The sequence below is a fragment of the Littorina saxatilis genome, linkage group LG16, assembly GCF_037325665.1.
Source record: "Littorina saxatilis isolate snail1 linkage group LG16, US_GU_Lsax_2.0, whole genome shotgun sequence".
Taxonomy (NCBI): Eukaryota; Metazoa; Mollusca; class Gastropoda; order Littorinimorpha; family Littorinidae; genus Littorina; species Littorina saxatilis.
This window is the reverse complement of record NC_090260.1, coordinates 126,458-145,000: the sequence shown is the minus strand read 5'-3', so window position 1 is coordinate 145,000 and position 18,543 is coordinate 126,458. Positions and strand designations below refer to the sequence as shown.

The 18,543-nt window shown below is 42.8% G+C and overlaps 1 protein-coding gene across 1 annotated transcript in view; it reads right to left on the bottom strand.

Moving 5' to 3' along the window:
* Nucleotides 1–16,787, bottom strand: part of LOC138950227 (transient receptor potential cation channel subfamily M member 8-like) — a 57,159-nt gene extending 40,372 nt beyond the window's left edge. The window contains exons 1-5 of the mRNA XM_070321966.1: nt 16,746–16,787; nt 15,240–15,414; nt 14,789–14,943; nt 4,483–4,583; nt 4,108–4,315 (exon numbers count right to left, since the gene is read on the bottom strand). Coding sequence (XP_070178067.1) covers nt 4,108–4,315; nt 4,483–4,583; nt 14,789–14,943; nt 15,240–15,414; nt 16,746–16,787 — 681 coding nt within the window. The remainder of the gene's footprint in view (nt 1–4,107; nt 4,316–4,482; nt 4,584–14,788; nt 14,944–15,239; nt 15,415–16,745) is intronic.
* Between the last annotated feature and the right edge of the window lie 1,756 nt (nt 16,788–18,543).

The window sequence follows — 18,543 nt, the reverse complement described above, 5'->3', positions numbered from 1 at the left end:
AAACAATTCTAGCTCCGAACTGGCAGTAGGTAGGTAAGTAAAACCTCTGTTAGTTTTTAAAGGAAATTGAACCAAGAATCTGTTTTTAGTGTCTAAACTTAGAAATAACAATTAGTTTATGTGCACATGCACATGGCGGGTATACCCGTCTTAAGGCAGTCAAGGGAAAAAGACAAATAAAGAATTCGAGCGAAAACAGCAGCGTGTTACAGACTGCCAAAGCATCGTCTGCTGCAGTATCAAATCGATCGCTTCCGATCGCTTATTTTTCTTTTACAAAGACAAACCTCGGAAATACTTATTGATTTTGGAGGTTTTGAGTGGCAACTTCTTAATTCAAACTATACATCGCACAAACAAGACGAAATACTTTACTTACCAAAGATTTATTGATGCGCAGAGTTTTGCTTCAAATGCTCGCGCAAAACGAAGTCGTAGTTGTCTCCCATGGTAAAAAAAAAAAAAAGTCGCCCAACTATGGCTGGTCAGTAAGGGCACATCAAAATATACCGTTTTTCAACTTGAAAATTCTCCATTATGCAGAGGCGTGCATTGGTATAACTTGCTAGAATTGTTAAATCTACATTCACTTTACCATTTTCATTTGATATAATTTCTGTAACCATTATTTTTACCCCTTCCCCCCCCCCCCCCCCCCCCCCCCCCGTTCCCCAGGTTAAAGGATCGTAAGGAGAATCATATAGAGAAGAAAAATGTTTGAAATAAAACGTCATAAGGTGACGTCATTGTGTCTCGCCGTATCGAATGACGTCATTTGTTTGTTCAAAACTTAAATGACGTCATGTGTGTGTTCTAAACTTTAAATGACGTCTTTTTTGTATGAGTCCTCTGACAAGAATTTTAAAACTATCATTATACGAACATTAGAAACCCCTTGGACTTACTTTGTTTTGTCAAAACATTCATGCATACTTAAAAAGTTGTTTTTGGTTGTGGACTTACTTGTTCATATCAGCTTATCTGAGCACTCTAAAACGTAGAAATTAACACAAAAGATGTGCATTGATTTCTTCTTTTGGATGAACGAAAAATATCATTTTTGAAAAAAAAAAAGGACTTACTCGGTTTTGTCAGCACACGACAGAGTTACCAACTCTGTTGTTTGGTGGCATCTGACTGGCGCAAAAAACCAACCAAAAAACCGGAATCAGGGGATCTTTCTTGCGGGAAAGTTCCACGGCAATAACGGGTTGCCGCAATAGCGAGTTGTAACCCATGCAAACGGCGCTCCGTTTTAGCTATTCTGATTTATTCGCAGAACCTTGATTTTGTGAATTTCATTTTTGGGAGGTATCTTTTTTGTCGGTTCTACTGTACAAAGTTTGGCTTATGCAAAATTAATTCGTTTGTTGAATAAGGTAGGGGAATGCCATATCACTGGTTTTACAATAAACGACCGCCTCACAAAGATATGCACTCAAATGCATCGGCCTGGTTTTGTTACGATGCATAGTACATGACACATGACTGATAGTGACACAAGCTACTTAGGCACTGGCAAGATATTACATGGTTAATTGGTTATTATTGTTTATCGTTCCTTGAACAGTTAATGGTAAGATACATGGTAAATTGGTTATTATCCTATGACCTGCCTCTTTGTCTCTGTTAGCTGAGGAGGTCATTATTCTGGATAATCCATCACATCCATATGGATAATCCATCACAACTGAGTCTCGATCTCACCTGTCATTGGTCATTGTCTTTGATCTCAGAGTACAATTGAATAATTTATAGAGGTCATCTGCATATTTATCGTTAATTCGGAGACTACTTTCTTTAGCAAAACGATTGAAATATTCTGCGGTATAAAAGTCGAACTCACGTTTAGCTAACGATCTACATACGCAATCTCTGTAATTCGTCTTCTTAAGCAGTATTAATGACTAAATACAAAAAGCAGACGTTTTATGGCGCGTTTACCAAAAAGACAAAAGGGTACTCGTTCCGCACATGAATTTGCGGTGGCTGAAGGTTTGGCCAGTAGAAAACAGGCACTCGCAGAGTTTGTGTCAAAAAGTGGGTTTTTTTTTTAATGAAAACGTCGGAGTAATGGGATAAAAAAAACTTACACACCTCGTCCTTGATATTGTGCATATTTTCCCTCGGGTAGATTTTCAGGTATTACCTCGCCAGAGGCTCGGTAATACCTAAAATTCGACCCCAGGGAAAATATGCACGATATTTAGAACTCAGAGTGTGTAACCCATATTTATTGTTTATCGTCCCTTGAACAGTTAATAGTAAGATGCATGGTTAATTGGGTATTAACAGCTTTTGTGTTTTTAGCGTAGCAATAGTGTCGATATTTAGACGAGAAATGCCGACGAGTCGAAGACGAGTTGCATTATACTTGTTCGATTCTAAATATCGGAGCCTATTGCTACGCTGAAAACACAATAATGTTTATATAGCTATTCTGACATTATATTTTGTGTTAAAATCATGTTTTTGTCAGCAACAACTACCAGAATGGTCCATGTCGTTGATTGCAGACGGCGGTTATAGTGCGCATATCCCTTTGCGCATGAAGCCACGGAAATCACCGAACATTGAAAAACACACGGAAATGTATTACCTAGAAGACTCGAGATCACCGAATGTTTAGCATTACGTCAATATGCTAGGAATCATATGACGTCATGACGTATCATGCTTTGTTACATAGATTCTATGTTCGAAAGTCTGACTTCTGTTGGGAATTCGCGTGGTGAAGACTGCGGTAAATCTGTAGATGATAAGAGAACAAGGATTGTCTCAGAAGAAACGACGAAATGTTTCAGACCGGCAACTTCATTTCAACATTGTACCATACAATGGGCGTTCTATGTGACAGGAGAGTTTGCTGATTTTGTGTTAAACATAGGAAAGATCGTCTGCTAAAATCAAAGATAGGTCGCTTCAGATTGCAGCTTCTTGAACTTTGCCAGGTTTGTTGCCTGTTAAAGAACTGGATTTTACACGTAATGTATGTCATGTACATTAAGCAACAAAAAAAACACACACAAAGCAAATGGCATCGTCTGTCGACTAGTCCTAGAAACAAACCTGGCGAGGTATGTGTGTACTTATACACGTGGAAGAAAGCGGAACCATGCGTCTTTGTTATTGCCGATATGGTTTTTATATCGGCAAAAAATTACCAACTTCCGTGACGTTATCCTTGTATGATCGCAATAGAGATGTGTGAGACCATCCAATCACAGCCCCCGAATTCCCCCACGTGTCAATCAGAATAGCTATATTATTGTTTATCGATGCAGCTCCATGTGATAGTGGCCCTGTCGCGACAGTACGCTTGCAATATCCGTCGCAGCATCACACAGTGTGTGTTGTTCGTCCGTCGATTCGACGAGGACCACTCTAGATAGTCATCCGGGAGTTGCTGGGGCTGGCTATTTCTGTGTGTGCGTAGATGGCTGACAAGGCCGATCCTGGCACGGAAGGTTCGGACACAAAAGGGACAAGGGACGAGTGGGACGTCTCCAGGAGGGTTGATGGCACGGGCTTTTCGGGTCTGTCTCATCAATTCAGCGGCGGTGGTTCTGCTGGCCTCGCACATCTTGGCGCCTTTGTGGATGGAGGAGCGCCAGGTGGCACGATCCAGTGCAGATTTTTCCCACGTGTCAGGGTTGATGGAAAACGCTTTCAGTGAGGCTTTGAGAGTGTCTTTGGAGCGTTTCTTCTGTCCTCCGTGGGACCGCTGGCCCTGTTGCAGCTCGCCATAGAACAGTCTTTTGGGCAGTCTTTCGTCTGGCATACGAGCTACGTGCCCAGTCCAGCGAAGCTGGGACTGCATCAGGATGGTAGTGATGCTGGGGAGTATCACACAGTATCACATAATCTACTGAATGAGAGGGAAGGCACTAAATCTCAGTATTGATTAATTGTTCTTACATGATATTTGTATGAATGGTTTCCCTTGGCGTGCGATTTTGTTTCATACGCACTAACAAGATGAGGACAAAGTCAGTATGAATGCAGCCATACATATTGTATGCTATTGTGTAAAACCATAACATTATTTGAAGGAAAGGCCTTTGCAAAACTGGGGGTGAGTTTGTGGCACAAATCAAGGTAACACACCTGGTCATGGTAGCCGTCCCACTCCCGTGTCAGTTGCTGGTGACACGGCTCCTGGGAGATGAACAGCTTGCTCCTGGTCAGCATGGCCAGCTGTAGCACGGACACCCCGCCCCACCAGGGACACTCCTTGTTGAGCAGGTCACGTGTCTTATTCTCGTCCAGCTCGTTCGATGCTTTCAGTGTGGCCACAGCCAGGTCATCGAAGCGTCTGTAACATCCACATGCATGCACATTGTTTATATCACCTGCTAGTACCTCACATTTACACCTGCATTTGTAGCACAGCAATATTTACCCCCCTCCCCCCTTCCCAAAACATACATATGGTATTCCTCCACACAGGCTAAACACCCAGCAATCCTATTCAGTACACACCTGGCATAATCGTTCAGCTCCTTTTTGACGTCAACATTTGTCTCTGTCTTCCTCATTCCCAGGAACACGACACGTGCAAACAGGGCAGCCGCCATCTTGTCCTGCACACAGACAGACAGCCAGTGTTATATTTTGTCCTGCACAGAGACGGACAGCCAGTGTGACATATTGTCCTGCACACACAGAGACAGCCAGTGTTACATCTTGTCCTGCACACAGAGAGACAGCCAGTGTTACATCTTCTCCTACACACAGAGACAGCCAGTGTTACATCTTGTCCTGCACACAGACAGACAGCCAGTGTTACATCTTGTCCTGCACACAGAGACAGCCAGTGTTACATATTGTCCTGCACACAGACAGACAGCCAGTGTTACATCTTGTCCTGCACACAGACAGACCGCCAGTGTTACATATTGTCCTGCACACACAGAGACAGCCTGTGTTACATCTTGTCCTGCACACATACAGACAGCCAGTGTTACATCTTGTCCTGCACACACAGAGACAGCCAGTGTTACATCTTGTCCTGCACACACACACACACACACACACACACACACACACACACACACACACACCCACACACACACACACACACACACACACACACACACACACAGAGCCAGTATTACATCTTGTCCTGCACACAGAGACAGCCAGTGTTACATTTCGTCCTGCAAACAGAGACAGCCAGTGTTACATCTTGTCCTGCACACAGAGACAACCAGTATATCTTGTCCTACACACAGAGACAGCCAGTGTTACATTGTGTCCTGCACACAGAGACAGCCAGTGTTACATCTTGTCCTGCACACAGAGACAGCCAGTGTGACATCTTGTCCTGCACACAGAGACAGCCAGTGTTACATCTTGTCCTGCACACAGAGACAGCCAGTGTTACATATTGTCCTGCACACAGAGACAGCCAGTGTGACATCTTGTCCTACACACAGAGACAGCCAGCGTTACATTTTGTCCTGCACACAGACAGCCAGTGTTACATCTTGTCCTGCACACACAGACAGCCAGTGTGACATCTTGTCCTGCATACAGACAGCCAGCCAGTGTTACATCTTGTCCTGCACACAGAGACAGCCAGTGTGACATCTTGTCCTGCACACAGAGACAGCCAGTGTGACATTTTGTCCTGCACACAGAGACAGCCAGTGTTACATCTTGTCCTGCACACAGAGACAGCCAGTGTGACATCTTGTCCTGCACACAGAGACAGCCAGTGTGACATTTTGTCCTGCACACAGAGACAGCCAGTGTTACATCTTGTCATGCACACAGAGACAGCCAGTGTGACATCTTGTCCTGCACACAGAGACAGCCAGTGTTACATCTTGTCCTGCACACAGAGACAGCCAGTGTGACATCTTCTCCTACACACAGAGACAGCCAGTGTGACATTTTGTCCTGCACACAGAGACAGCCAGTGTGACATCTTCTCCTTCACACAGAGACAGCCAGTGTTACATCTTGTCCTGCACACAGAGATAGCCAGTGTTACATCTTGTCCTGCACACAGACAGCCAGCCAGTGTGACATTTTGTCCTGCACACAGAGACAGCCAGTGTGACATTTTGTCCTGCACACAGAGACAGCCAGTGTTACATCTTGTCCTGCACACAGAGAGACAGCCAGTGTTACATCTTGTCCTACACACAGAGACAGCCAGTGTTACATCTTGTCCTGCACACAGAGACAGCCAGTGTTACATCTTGTCCTGCATACAGAGACAGCCAGTGTTACATCTTGTCCTACATACAGAGACAGCCAGTGTTACATCTTGTCCTGCACACAGAGACAGCCAGTGTTACATCTTGTCCTGCACACACACAGAGACTGCCAGTGTTACATCTTGTCCTGCATACAGAGACTGCCAGTGTTACATCTTGTCCTACACACACAGAGACTGCCAGTGTTACATCTTGTCCTACATACAGAGACTGCCAGTGTGACATCTTGTCCTGCACACAGAGACAGCCAGTGTGACATCTTGTCCTGCACACAGAGACAGCCAGTGTGACATCTTGTCCTGCACACAGAGACAGCCAGTGTTACATCTTGTCCTGCATACAGAGACAGCCAGTGTTACATCTTGTCCTGCACACACAGACAGCCAGTGTTACATCTTGTCCTACACACACAGACAGCCAGTGTTACATCTTGTCCTGCATACAGAGACAGCCAGTGTTACATCTTGTCCTGCACACACAGAGAGACAGCCAGTGTTACATCTTGTCCTGCACACAGAGAGACAGCCAGTGTGACATCTTGTCCTACACACACAGAGACAGCCAGTGTGACATCTTGTCATGCACACAAACAGACAGCCAGTGTTACATCTTGTCCTGCACACAGAGACAGCCAGTGTTACATCTTGTCCTGCACACACAGACAGCCAGTGTTACATCTTGTCCTGCACACAGAGACAGCCAGGGTGACATCTTGTCCTGCACACAGAGACAGCCAGTGTGACATCTTGTCCTGCACACACAGACAGCCAGTGTGACATTTTGTCCTGCACACAGAGACAGCCAGGGTGACATCTTGTCCTGCACACAGACAGACAGCCAGTGTGACATCTTGTCCTGCACACAGAGACAGCCAGTGTGACATTTTGTCCTGCACACAGAGACAGCCAGTGTGACATTTTGTCCTGCACACAGAGACAGCCAGTGTGACATCTTGTCCTGCACACAGAGACAACCAGTGTGACATTTTGTCCTGCACACAGAGACAGCCAGTGTGACATCTTCTCCTACACACAGAGACAGCCAGTGTGACATCTTGTCCTGCACACAGAGACAACCAGTGTGACATTTTGTCCTGCACACAGAGACAGCCAGTGTGACATCTTCTCCTACACACAGAGACAGCCAGTGTGACATCTTGTCCTGCACACACAGAGACAGCCAGTGTTACATCTTGACCTACACACAGAGACAGCCAGTGTTACATCTTGTCCTGCACACAGAGACAGCCAGTGTGACATCTTGTCCTGCACACAGAGACAGCCAGTGTGACATCTTGTCCTGCACACACAGAGACAACCAGTGTTACATCTTGTTCTGCACACAGAGACAGCCAGTGTTACATCTTGTCCTGCACACAAAGACAGCCAGTGTTACATCGTGTCCTGTACACAGAGACAGCCAGTTTGACATCTTATCCTGCACACATACAGCACATTTTGCTAAGACACCTTGTGATGTCCTGATGAGAGGGCAGCATCTCACGCAACATTAAAAGTATGGATAATGTCCTGATCAGAGGGCAGCATCTCACACAACATTAAAAGTATGGTTAATGTCCTGATCAGAGGGCAGCATCTCACACAACATTAAAAGTATGGATAATGTCCTGATCAGAGGGCAGCATCTCACACAACATTAAAAGTGTGGATAATGTCCTGATCAGAGGGCAGCATCTCACACAACATTAAAAGTATGGATAATGTCCTGATCAGAGGGCAGCATCTCACACAACATTAAAAGTGTGGATAATGTCCTGATCAGAGGGCAGCATCTCACACAACATTAAAAGTATGGATAATGTCCTGATCAGAGGGCAGCATCTCACACAACATTAAAAGTGTGGATAATGTCCTGATCAGAGGGCAGCATCTCACACAACATTAGAAGTATGGATAATGTCCTGATCAGAGGGCAGCATCTCACACAACATTAAAAGTATGGATAATGTCCTGATCAGAGGGCAGCATCTCACACAACATTAGAAGTATGGATAATGTCCTGATCAGAGGGCAGCATCTCACACAACATTAAAAGTATGGATAATGTCCTGATCAGAGGGCAGCATCTCACGCAACATTAAAAGTGTGGTTAATGTCCTGATCAGAGGGCAGCATCTCACACAACATTAAAAGTATGGATAATGTCCTGATCAGAGGGCAGCATCTCACACAACATTAAAAGTATGGTTAATGTCCCGATCAGAGGGCAGCATCTCACACAACATTAAAAGTATGGATAATGTCCTGATCAGAGGGCAGCATCTCACACAACATTAAAAGTGTGGATAATGTCCTGATCAGAGGGCAGCATCTCACACAACATTAAAAGTATGGATAATGTCCTGATCAGAGGGCAGCATCTCACACAACATTAAAAGTATGGTTAATGTCCTTATAAGAGGGCAGCATCTCACACAACATTAAAAGTATGGATAATGTCCTGATCAGAGGGCAGCATCTCACGCAACATTAAAAGTATGGATATTGTCCTGATCAGAGGGCAGCATCTCACACAACATTAAAAGTGTGGTTAATGTCCTGATCAGAGGGCAGCATCTCACGCAACATTAAAAGTATGGATAATGTCCTGATCAGAGGGCAGCATCTCACGCAACATTAAAAGTATGGATAATGTCCTGATCAGAGGGCAGCATCTCACACAACATTAAAAGTGTGATTAATGTCCTGATCAGAGGGCAGCATCTCACGCAACATTAAAAGTATGGATAATGTCCTGATCAAAATGGAGCAGATCACGCAACATTAAAAGTGTGATTAATGTCCTGATCACAAGGCAGCATCTCACCCAACATTACAAGTATGGTTAATGTCCTTATCAAAAGGCTGCTTCAAACTAACAAACAAACAAACAAATTCCCTCTTTTTAACCGACTTTTTCGGAAGATTAGACTGGTTTTAAACTGGTATATTCCAACACAAACAGAAATATCCCAGGACAAATTGTCTTTGGGCAGATCAAACAGATGCTATTTGTTTATAGTCATACAACTTATTAAACCTTCTGAACTGCAGTATTTGTTTGACATATCTTATGTCTGTGTGGAAGGCACATGTTTGGCATTCAATTAACATTGCTTCATATGGGGAACAATTTCAGAAACCCTCAAAGTGTCTTCATTAAGGCTGTTCTTAACCAGACGAACCATTGGTTCGCCGAACTAAGGTTTGCGAACCATGGTTTGTGTCTTAACTGGGTGAACTTGTTCGGCAAACTCAAGGTCTAGTTCGTCCAGTTAAGACACGAAACCTGGATCGCCGACAAACGAGGGGAGCTCACTCCGAGTCGACAATAAAAGCAAGTAAGTTATTCCCCTTCCAAAAATGGCTGCCTCCAAGACGAAATCACCGATTGAGTGGTAACTCCGTGCTGGTTGTCGATTTGGGTCTCTCCTTCCCACTTGATCATGGTGCACGAAGCCTGGTAATCTTGAACTTTAGTGTGTTAAATTCATAGCTCAGAATCGAGAGACATACTTACTTATTTTAGATCCAAGTACCTGTAATCAAGCCCAAGAACATTTATCGTGAAATTAATTGACGGATTAAGCTCCAAACCTAAGCATAATTAATTAATTTGGTTGTTTGATCGGCGAAAATGGCGTACGTTGTCAACCAAGAGATTTCAATTACATGACAAAGTTGCCTCCCCTGTCCGCTGATACGGATAACTTGATTCCTTCTTTGACGCATGAAATTTGTAAACGAAATGTATTCGTACAAGAGTACGCTATGATTCGTACAGTTCATCGGAGTTCATTCCGTGACTTTAAAGGGATCTAAAAGACTTGTTATGATTACAAGTGCAGGTTCTCCAAATTTGGAGGCTTGAATGCCTCTGAATTATGAGCTATGAATTTAACACATTAAAGTTCAAGATTACCCGAAGCCTTCTAAGTTCTATGTCATTTACCCTCCTGGGTTAAAGGTTATAAATTGATTCGAGAAAATAACATGACTGGTATGGGCTGATCATTGTGTCTACCGTGGAGCCATCAGGGTTCTATGGGAAATGCTACACACCAAAACTTAGCCTGTGAAAAGGGAAAGACGGTGACCAAAAATAAATGATGATAGCGATATTTCTAATTGTGGATCAGCAGAGTCGAGAAGCATACATGATGTTTAGGCCAAAAAAAAAAAATTGTCTGTTTCTGGTCACCCGACCGACCCTAAATTTCGGCGCCGACCCTAAACTTTTTTTTTCCAAACTCAAAATTGTTTTGGTTTTTTGGGGTGGTAAAGGACAGGGTGAGAAAATGAACAACAAAAACGTGTGAAAACGAAAGTCCGCTGACGATTTGTAAATGTGTTGAGTGTCTTGTCTCTATGTATAGTGAATCCAGTCTCTTTGCGCGATTTTTAAAGTTAGTTTTATTGGTCTACATTTGGGGTAAAAAAATGTGTGGATGTATTGCTTTAAGGGTCTACAAATAGTACTACTGAACCAAAATCATCCTGTTTCTTTACGTTTTGAGCAATTCAATATATTGGTCTTGGTTTTTTTTTATTTTTTTTAATTTGATTCCTCTTCATTCTTCTCAGAAAAAAGCTTTCATTGCGATAAACAAAACATTACTGGATAGACGTTTTCTTGGAGAACGTCTGTATTAGCAAACATTTAAAGTAGGAGGACGATATGGAACGTACGATAAAAGGATATCTATATTTATTCCCCCCTCTGCTTCTTTACCTCTGTAAACTTGTAGAGCTAGTTATTTTTCGATAATGACCCAGCAACCAAACAAATAACGAGCCAGCAACAGCCTGAATCCTCGATAGTGCAATGGGTTGAGAAGCTGTTCTGTTTCGGTACTACTTTTGCGACTGAAAAGTTCCGAACGCTCTAACGTACGAAGTATACATTTCTGGAGCAAACAATACAAACATACCGCATTTAAATTAACAACTACAGCCCTGAACACATGAATCTCCATATAAAATCCATGAGTTCGGTTGTTTTCTGAATCTAGATCTGCCGTGCACAAACCGTTCATCACAAGCAAATTCCCAAGGCAAGTAACTCATACTCTAGCGACAAGAGTAGTTCCCCTTCTTTTAACGCAGTTTCTTCGACAACACTGACTGCAATCCGACGGTCAGTTTTTAACAATATTTCATTTTATAAACAGATCACACGCAACCAAATGCACACATCTCATCAATTTAAACAACATAAAGTTTCATACACTATTTTCCCCAGAAAACTGAACTTCATACAGTAATTAACGTTGGAACACGGGTGCAAATGTTCGTCTGCTAGTCCCATTTGACGAAAGAACATTATCTTAAGCGATACTAAAACATAAAAAGAATACACAATATCTGCCTTTACCGCCACAACAGAATAACAGCATATCTGTGTACTTGATTTTAGTCCAAAACAGGGAAACTGACAAGAAGTGTAAACAGAATGGAATGATTTGCACGGAACTATACAACCGCGCATTAGTCGATCGCCTGCGCATGTTGAGTGATTCGGATTCGATCAAACTTTCGCACAAAAACTATTTTGTTTGAATAACTGAAGAAAGGAGGAATAAAGAAGTTACACACCTCGTCTCAGTGATTATTAAAAATAATGGTCTCAGTTCGCGGTCATGAAAAAGCTCGCTGAAGCTCGCATTTTTCATGATCCGCTAACTTCGACCATTATTTTTAATAATCACTGAGACTCGGCATGTAACCTCTACATATATACGACTTGTGTCTGTGTGTGTGTCTGTGTGTGAGTTCGCGATGCACGGCCAAAGTTCTCGATGGATCTGCTTCAAATTTGGTGGGCATATTCAGGTAGACCCGGGACAGGACACAACCTGGTCGATATTTCAACACGTGCTCTCAGCGCGCAGCGCTGAACCGATTTTGGTTCCACCTCAGCTATTTTGGTTCCACCTCAGCTACCCGGGCCCCCAGTACCGACACACCAAAGCCAAAGTTCTCGGTGGATCTTTTTCAAATTTGGACACCGTATTCAGCTACACCCCGGACACAATATGTGACCCTCCACCACGAAATGAGTCGCATGTCACCTCATGCGGTTCTGCGCTAGGCATGATATAAGTCCGGGGAGTGTCTGGTAACAGTGTGAGGGTCACCATAGTCACAGGCTTATAACTCGACAAGTGTTCACTCTTTTCTAAAACGGTTTTCACCGCTGGATAGAGAATAAAAAACTCTTTAAGAAAATGTAAAAATATGAAAATCATGAAAAGGTGACATGCGACTCATTCCGTGGTGGAGGGTCACATATCATCGATGAGATATTTCAACACGTGCTCTAAGCGCGCAGCGCTGAACCGATTTTGGTTTTTGTGTTCATTTCACCATTCCCAGTAACTCTTCCTTATCTTCTCATCTTCTCCATGTTTTCAGCGTTTACCTCCCTTCCTTCGTATGGTGCACTATAGTATGAGGGGGCATCTTCGGATATTCCCGGCGTTCTGTTACTATTTTTAGAAGGTTACCGCAGTGTCCAGAACGTAAATTGGACCCGTAAATTATCCTCACTGTAAAAGTGCAAAGGTCGAATCAATTTATAGCCACGCGAAAAATACACTGTCATCTATCTCTCTATATATACGGCTTCTCTGTGTTTGTGTGTGTGTGTGTGCGTGTGTGTGTGTGTCTCTCTATGTGAGCAACACCTGGGGATTGTTCAGTTCTGTTTGTGATGTGGTCTGGCGGCTTTTGTGTATTTGTATGTACTGGCCTTCCTTTGAAAAGCCATAGCAGTTCAAAAGGGCTTACAGATAAGCTCTAAATTGCTCAATCCTGTTTGAGTGGAGTTCGCCTCCAAAGGTGACAAACACGGTTACATTCGTCGACAAGGATGGGACTCGATATGGTCAGGAATGGCATTATGGCCACTGAATCATTTTCGTGCGGTTCCCATTCCACGAATCTGGGAGGGACCTAAGCTTGGCGGGTCCATTGTTCGGACCCGGCAAAGCCGGCGTACGGCTCTAAGTATTTCATCCCGGCGAAGCCGGGTACCCGGCGAAGCGGGTATTCCTCTAGTATATATATATATGTGCTTTAGCTTTCTCTCTCATCATTTATAAATGTTGCCCATCAATCACACACACACACACACTTTTGATCCAGCTCCAACCATATTTCGTAAGGCTTTATTCAGGGTTGTTTCTTGTTCTTAAACATCCGATTTCTAAGCACACGTCTGTGCTGAGAATATGAACATCCGATTTCTAAGCACACGTCTGTGCTGAGAATATGAACATCAATGTCAGCCGCCTTTTTATTATGAAATAATGTTCATTTGTGTTCCAAACACTTCCGAAGAATACTTGTTGGTGTGTCTTCAGTCGCCCTGACATCATCACAACTCGACCCTGTCCTGCAAAAATACAAATATATATGCAGGGTGACACCCAAACATTCAACCCTAACAAATGCCTATTTCTTTTACATCTGTTGACCGAATTAGTTATCTTTCTTTTTTTCTTCTTTTTTTTTGGTCCCTGTCCTGTCCTGTCTTGTCTTGTCATGCCTTGTCTTGTCATGTCTTGTCTTGTCATGCCTTGTCTTGTCTTGTCATCCCTTTATTGGCCTACTGGCAACCTTTTTCTAACTTGTCTTGTCTTGTCTTATAATAAAATTATTGTCATCTCTTGACCTTTCTGGCAACCTTTGCCTTACTTGTCTTGTCTTGTCTTCTCTCGTTTTGTCTTGTCTTATCTTGCCATGCCCTGTCTTGTCTTGTAATGTATTGTCTTTTATTATTTCCTTCGCGTGACGTCTAACCCTCTTACGTCATAATGTTACGTCAATGTAATGTGACGTCTTCAAATGTTAGAGTTTCTACCACAGACATACACACGCACAGACGCACGCACGCACGCACGCACGCACAGACAGACAAAGTTACGATCGCATAGGCTACACTTACGTGAGCCAACGAGCTCAGCGAAATGAGTAACACTGCCTCACCTGCACTAACACAATGCTGCAGAAGCGAAGGTCGTCTACGACTGGAAATTTCGAAGTCGAACAGCGGCGTTTTTTCACTCTCAGCGGTTGTCTTGCTCGGAAAAGTGAAAAGCTTAACTTGAAATCGAACGGAAGTCACCATTCTACCTTTTCGTTCAAGCGTTGTTTTTATAAAATCTCAGAAAATGTAATTTTGACTTGGGTGATTTCGTCCGCCATTGAGATTCAGTTTTTCAATAATTTGTCTTCCTCCTTGGCAGAAGAGTCAAAGGTTCGGCCCGATCTTCAAGGTTTCCAAGACATGACTTGCAAACCTTTTCCAACCCACGAACCTTGTTCGCGAACCCCCCAAACCTTGTTCGAAAACTCAGGTTCGTCTGGTTAAGAACCAAGACAAGTTCGCCGAACCAGTCTTGAGGTTCGCCGAACCCCACGAACCTAGTTCGCGAACCAAAGGTTCGTCTGGTTAAGAACAGCCTTTAGATCTATATTTCGTTGACACCTGACCAAGTTTACAATGCACACATCGCATTCCCCTTCCCCTCCCGCGATTTGAAATTATAGCTGTCGTACATCACAGTGTATCCATAGCGACTCGGTGAGATCCATGTTTCCTGACAGGAGTGCCCACAGGAACAGTTCCTGTATGGGGTGTAGACACGTCTGCAGGAAGTGGTCTTTGGCCTCCTGCATTGGGTCCTGACAAGTAGTCAGCAAGCTGGCGTCGGCTGACATGAAAAACACCAGACGGAAAGGTTATGCATGCATGTCAAGCAACTTTAATGTAAACATGCCCGCCTCTGACAGTCTCAACCATTTCAATGGACATTCCCATCAAAGGTAGTGTGCCTATTTCAACATTTCTAGGATTTACTTTGAATTTGAGCATGATGTGTTCCGTTCCAAAGAAAAAGGAAAACGATGCGAAAAGAAATAAACACAAACCTTGCATTATTTGTTATATCATCATCTTCATCATCATGAGCATCATCATCACATCATCATCATCAACCAGCAAGTTTACCTTTACCAGTGAAGTTGCAAACTTGGCATTCGACTCCACGACATCTCAGTGGAAACCTGGACAAACTTCCTGCGTACGTCTTGAGGTCTCGGCGTGCATGCATGAACCTGGCAAAGGGCTTGACAATGTGTTTGGCGCCCTCTGTCAGCTTTTTGGTCAGCAAGAACCGGACGTCCTGCAAGATTACACAATACATCATGTGACCTCACTCGGCAAATCTTCTTCTGCGTTCAAATCAAGGTCGGTTGCTGCAATTCTCGTTGGAAACAATCTGTTTTATACTTTCTGAGTAAACGGAATTGCGCATAAGAAGCTAATTTATTCAGGACTAATGTTGATTAATAAATAAACCTGCTAGTGGGTGTATTTGTTTCTGCTGTGATTAAATATCTGCAGTTAAAATAAGGCAGAACTGTCACAAAACAGACACTATATACTTACATTTGAACACACCCGACGTTTCCCCATTCACCAGCTATAATTCAGAATGTGTCTAAAACTGCTCAACAGGAAGACAGACAGAAGCATGCTGGCAATAGACCTGTACCTCTGACCCTAGTCGGTTTATCGCGAGGCAAACCTAAACCTCTCTCTTTCTTTTATCGAGGCGTGTCTGACATACTTTTCCCTAGAAATATATCTATGGAACGCCAAAAGGCCCACAGTATCGAGACTGAGTATCGATACTGGGAGTATCGATACTCAAAGTCTCGATACTCCGAGTATCGAGACTCGTTCATTTCATTGGTCTTCCCTCGATACTGCGAGTATCGAGTATGGAAATGAACCAATCCGTGGTATCGAGTATGGTTGCTATGCCGCCCTAGTTCAGTATCGAGTGTCTACAAAACGATTGGTTAAATTCTGATCTCGAGTGTGAACAGCACCCTGGTGCGCCAAAAGGCCCACAGTATCGAGACTGAGTATCGATACTCAAAGTCTCGATACTCAAAGTCTCGATACTCCGAGTATCGATACTCGTTCATTTCATTGGTCTTCCCTCGATACTACCAGTATCGAGACTTTGAGTATCGATACTCTGTAATTTCATTGGTCGGACTCGAATTTCAAGAGTATCGCTACTGCGCATCTCGATACTGGTTGCTATGCCAATCGATCTGATCAAGAACGTAACAAGACAAGCGATTGGTTCAGTACTTGAACTCCAAAAGGAACTGGTAAATTAAAAAGTGAAACCAATTTTTCTGCTTTTATTGCCTTCAGTGGAATAAGGTTAGTTCATGCTTTGCCGGCAAGGTTATTTCTTTTATTTCCTGTGTGTGTTTGCGTGCGCGACAGATCATCGAGTATTTTCTATGGCATCAGTATTACAAAAATGAAATTGACGTTCATCGGCGCTTCAGTTTCTTTCATCGGCATGGCCCCTGATGTCATGTTTGAAGAGATCGAACCTGAACTTGATTATTGTATTGAGTGAAAATGCAACCAGAAGTATTCAACTGGTAGGTAAAATACGATGTTCCATAATGACTAACATAAGCTTACCCTTCTCTTCCAATGCCACCCAGCCAGGTCAAGTTGTTGCATTGTTGATCTGTTCGGTATTTTAAAGCCAAGTTGTATCCCAACACTCACTAGATCTACCTCTTCTGTATTTTGGGGGTATTCATCGTGCTCCTTCGGGTACTATATTGATTACGCATCCACTCTATGGGACTCAGCAAGTGATAATTCCCTAAAGCTACTCAGCAGATTACACAAAAGAGCGCTAAAAGTAGTATTACTCAAACAGACTACTCTCACCGACTCAGACTACATCAACATAAGGGTCCTACATGTAAAGTCAAGAATGAATTATAACAAAGGAATAATGATGCATACAATGATGACAGGAAATGCACCCGAAACCATTTGTTCAAAGTTCTTTTTGAAGAATTTGCACCACTTTATGAAACTAAACACTCCTCTTCTTATGATATACCTATTTAAATCAAGTCTTGTTTATTCAGGAAGCAGCCTCTGGAACGCTCTTCCGGACGCCCTGCGGCAATACACCAACACAGATTCTTTTAGAACCAAATATTTTTTCCATTTAATGAACTCTATGAACAAATAAACTTGATTGGTATGTTTTCTTTGTATACAGTTGTTCATTATCGGAATTATGGTTTATTGTGACAAAATAACGAAGATTTGGCTCTGTAATACATTGTTTTGCTGAGCTAATGTATTGTTGGGTTACTTTCCGTTTATCTTCATTGCTTTACACCCAATTTTGAACACTACCTTATGATCTACAATGCTTCTACATAATGCGCTTCATGTACATAAACTTATATGTTCTACCATTAATGTTTTTATGTAACCTTTTTCTCCCTAGTCATAGTTATAGTAAAATAGTTTAGTCCCTCTTTAGGGCGAGGGCCAGATGCAAAAAAGCATATCTATGCTTATTCTTGTCACCCTCGAAAAATAAAGATTTGTCATTGTCATTGTCACTATATAGGAGATATTTCTTTAGCCTATAAGTCTCATGCTTTTGGTATTAATCAGCATTTTCAAAATCTTCAAGCCACAAACAATTTTCCTCCTGTTGATACACTTGTTTAGATTTTTTCATTTTAAATTCCGATCTGGATTGCTTGCTTTCGAAGATGACAACTGTTGGACGTCAGCCAGGCTTCTGACAAAATTAACTCTAGACTCACGTACTGCTTCCCTGACAATTTCAAGGGGCACAATGATTTGAGGTAGAAAAGATCGAATGTCAAGTTCATATATGTCAAGCGGATTTGGAATAAATTCGACCCAAAAAATTCGATTTATTCGAACACGCTGAGCTAGATTACGTCCCTTGAATGAAAAAAAAGAAGATTTTGCGACGAAGCGCTTACCTAAGTCAAAATACATTTGTTCACCACAAATTAGATAAATGAGTGGAATACATGGTCCAAAGTTCGATTGGCAGTACTTTGGCGGGTAAGGGGATAGTCAGTATGGAGTTTATGCGACAATGTTCAACTAAAATGTATAAATTTGTTTTTGTAGCCCCACTCCAACAAAGAAGCAAAATAGTGTTTGCAAATCTCTGTGTGTGTGTGTGTGTGTGTGTGTGTGTGTGTGTGTGTGTGGTGTGTGTGTGTGTGTGTGTGTGTGTGTGTGTGTGTGTGTGTGTGTGTGTGTGTATGCACGCGTGTTTGTGAGTGTCTTAGGGTTGTTGTGGTTAGCTTAGCTTCTTTGGTTGATCGATCGGTACTTTGTGCTCCGATTTATTCTTCAGGAAAATGAGTTTTCAACTGTCCAGCACACCAGTGATATCTGGAAGGATGCGAGCGACATTGTT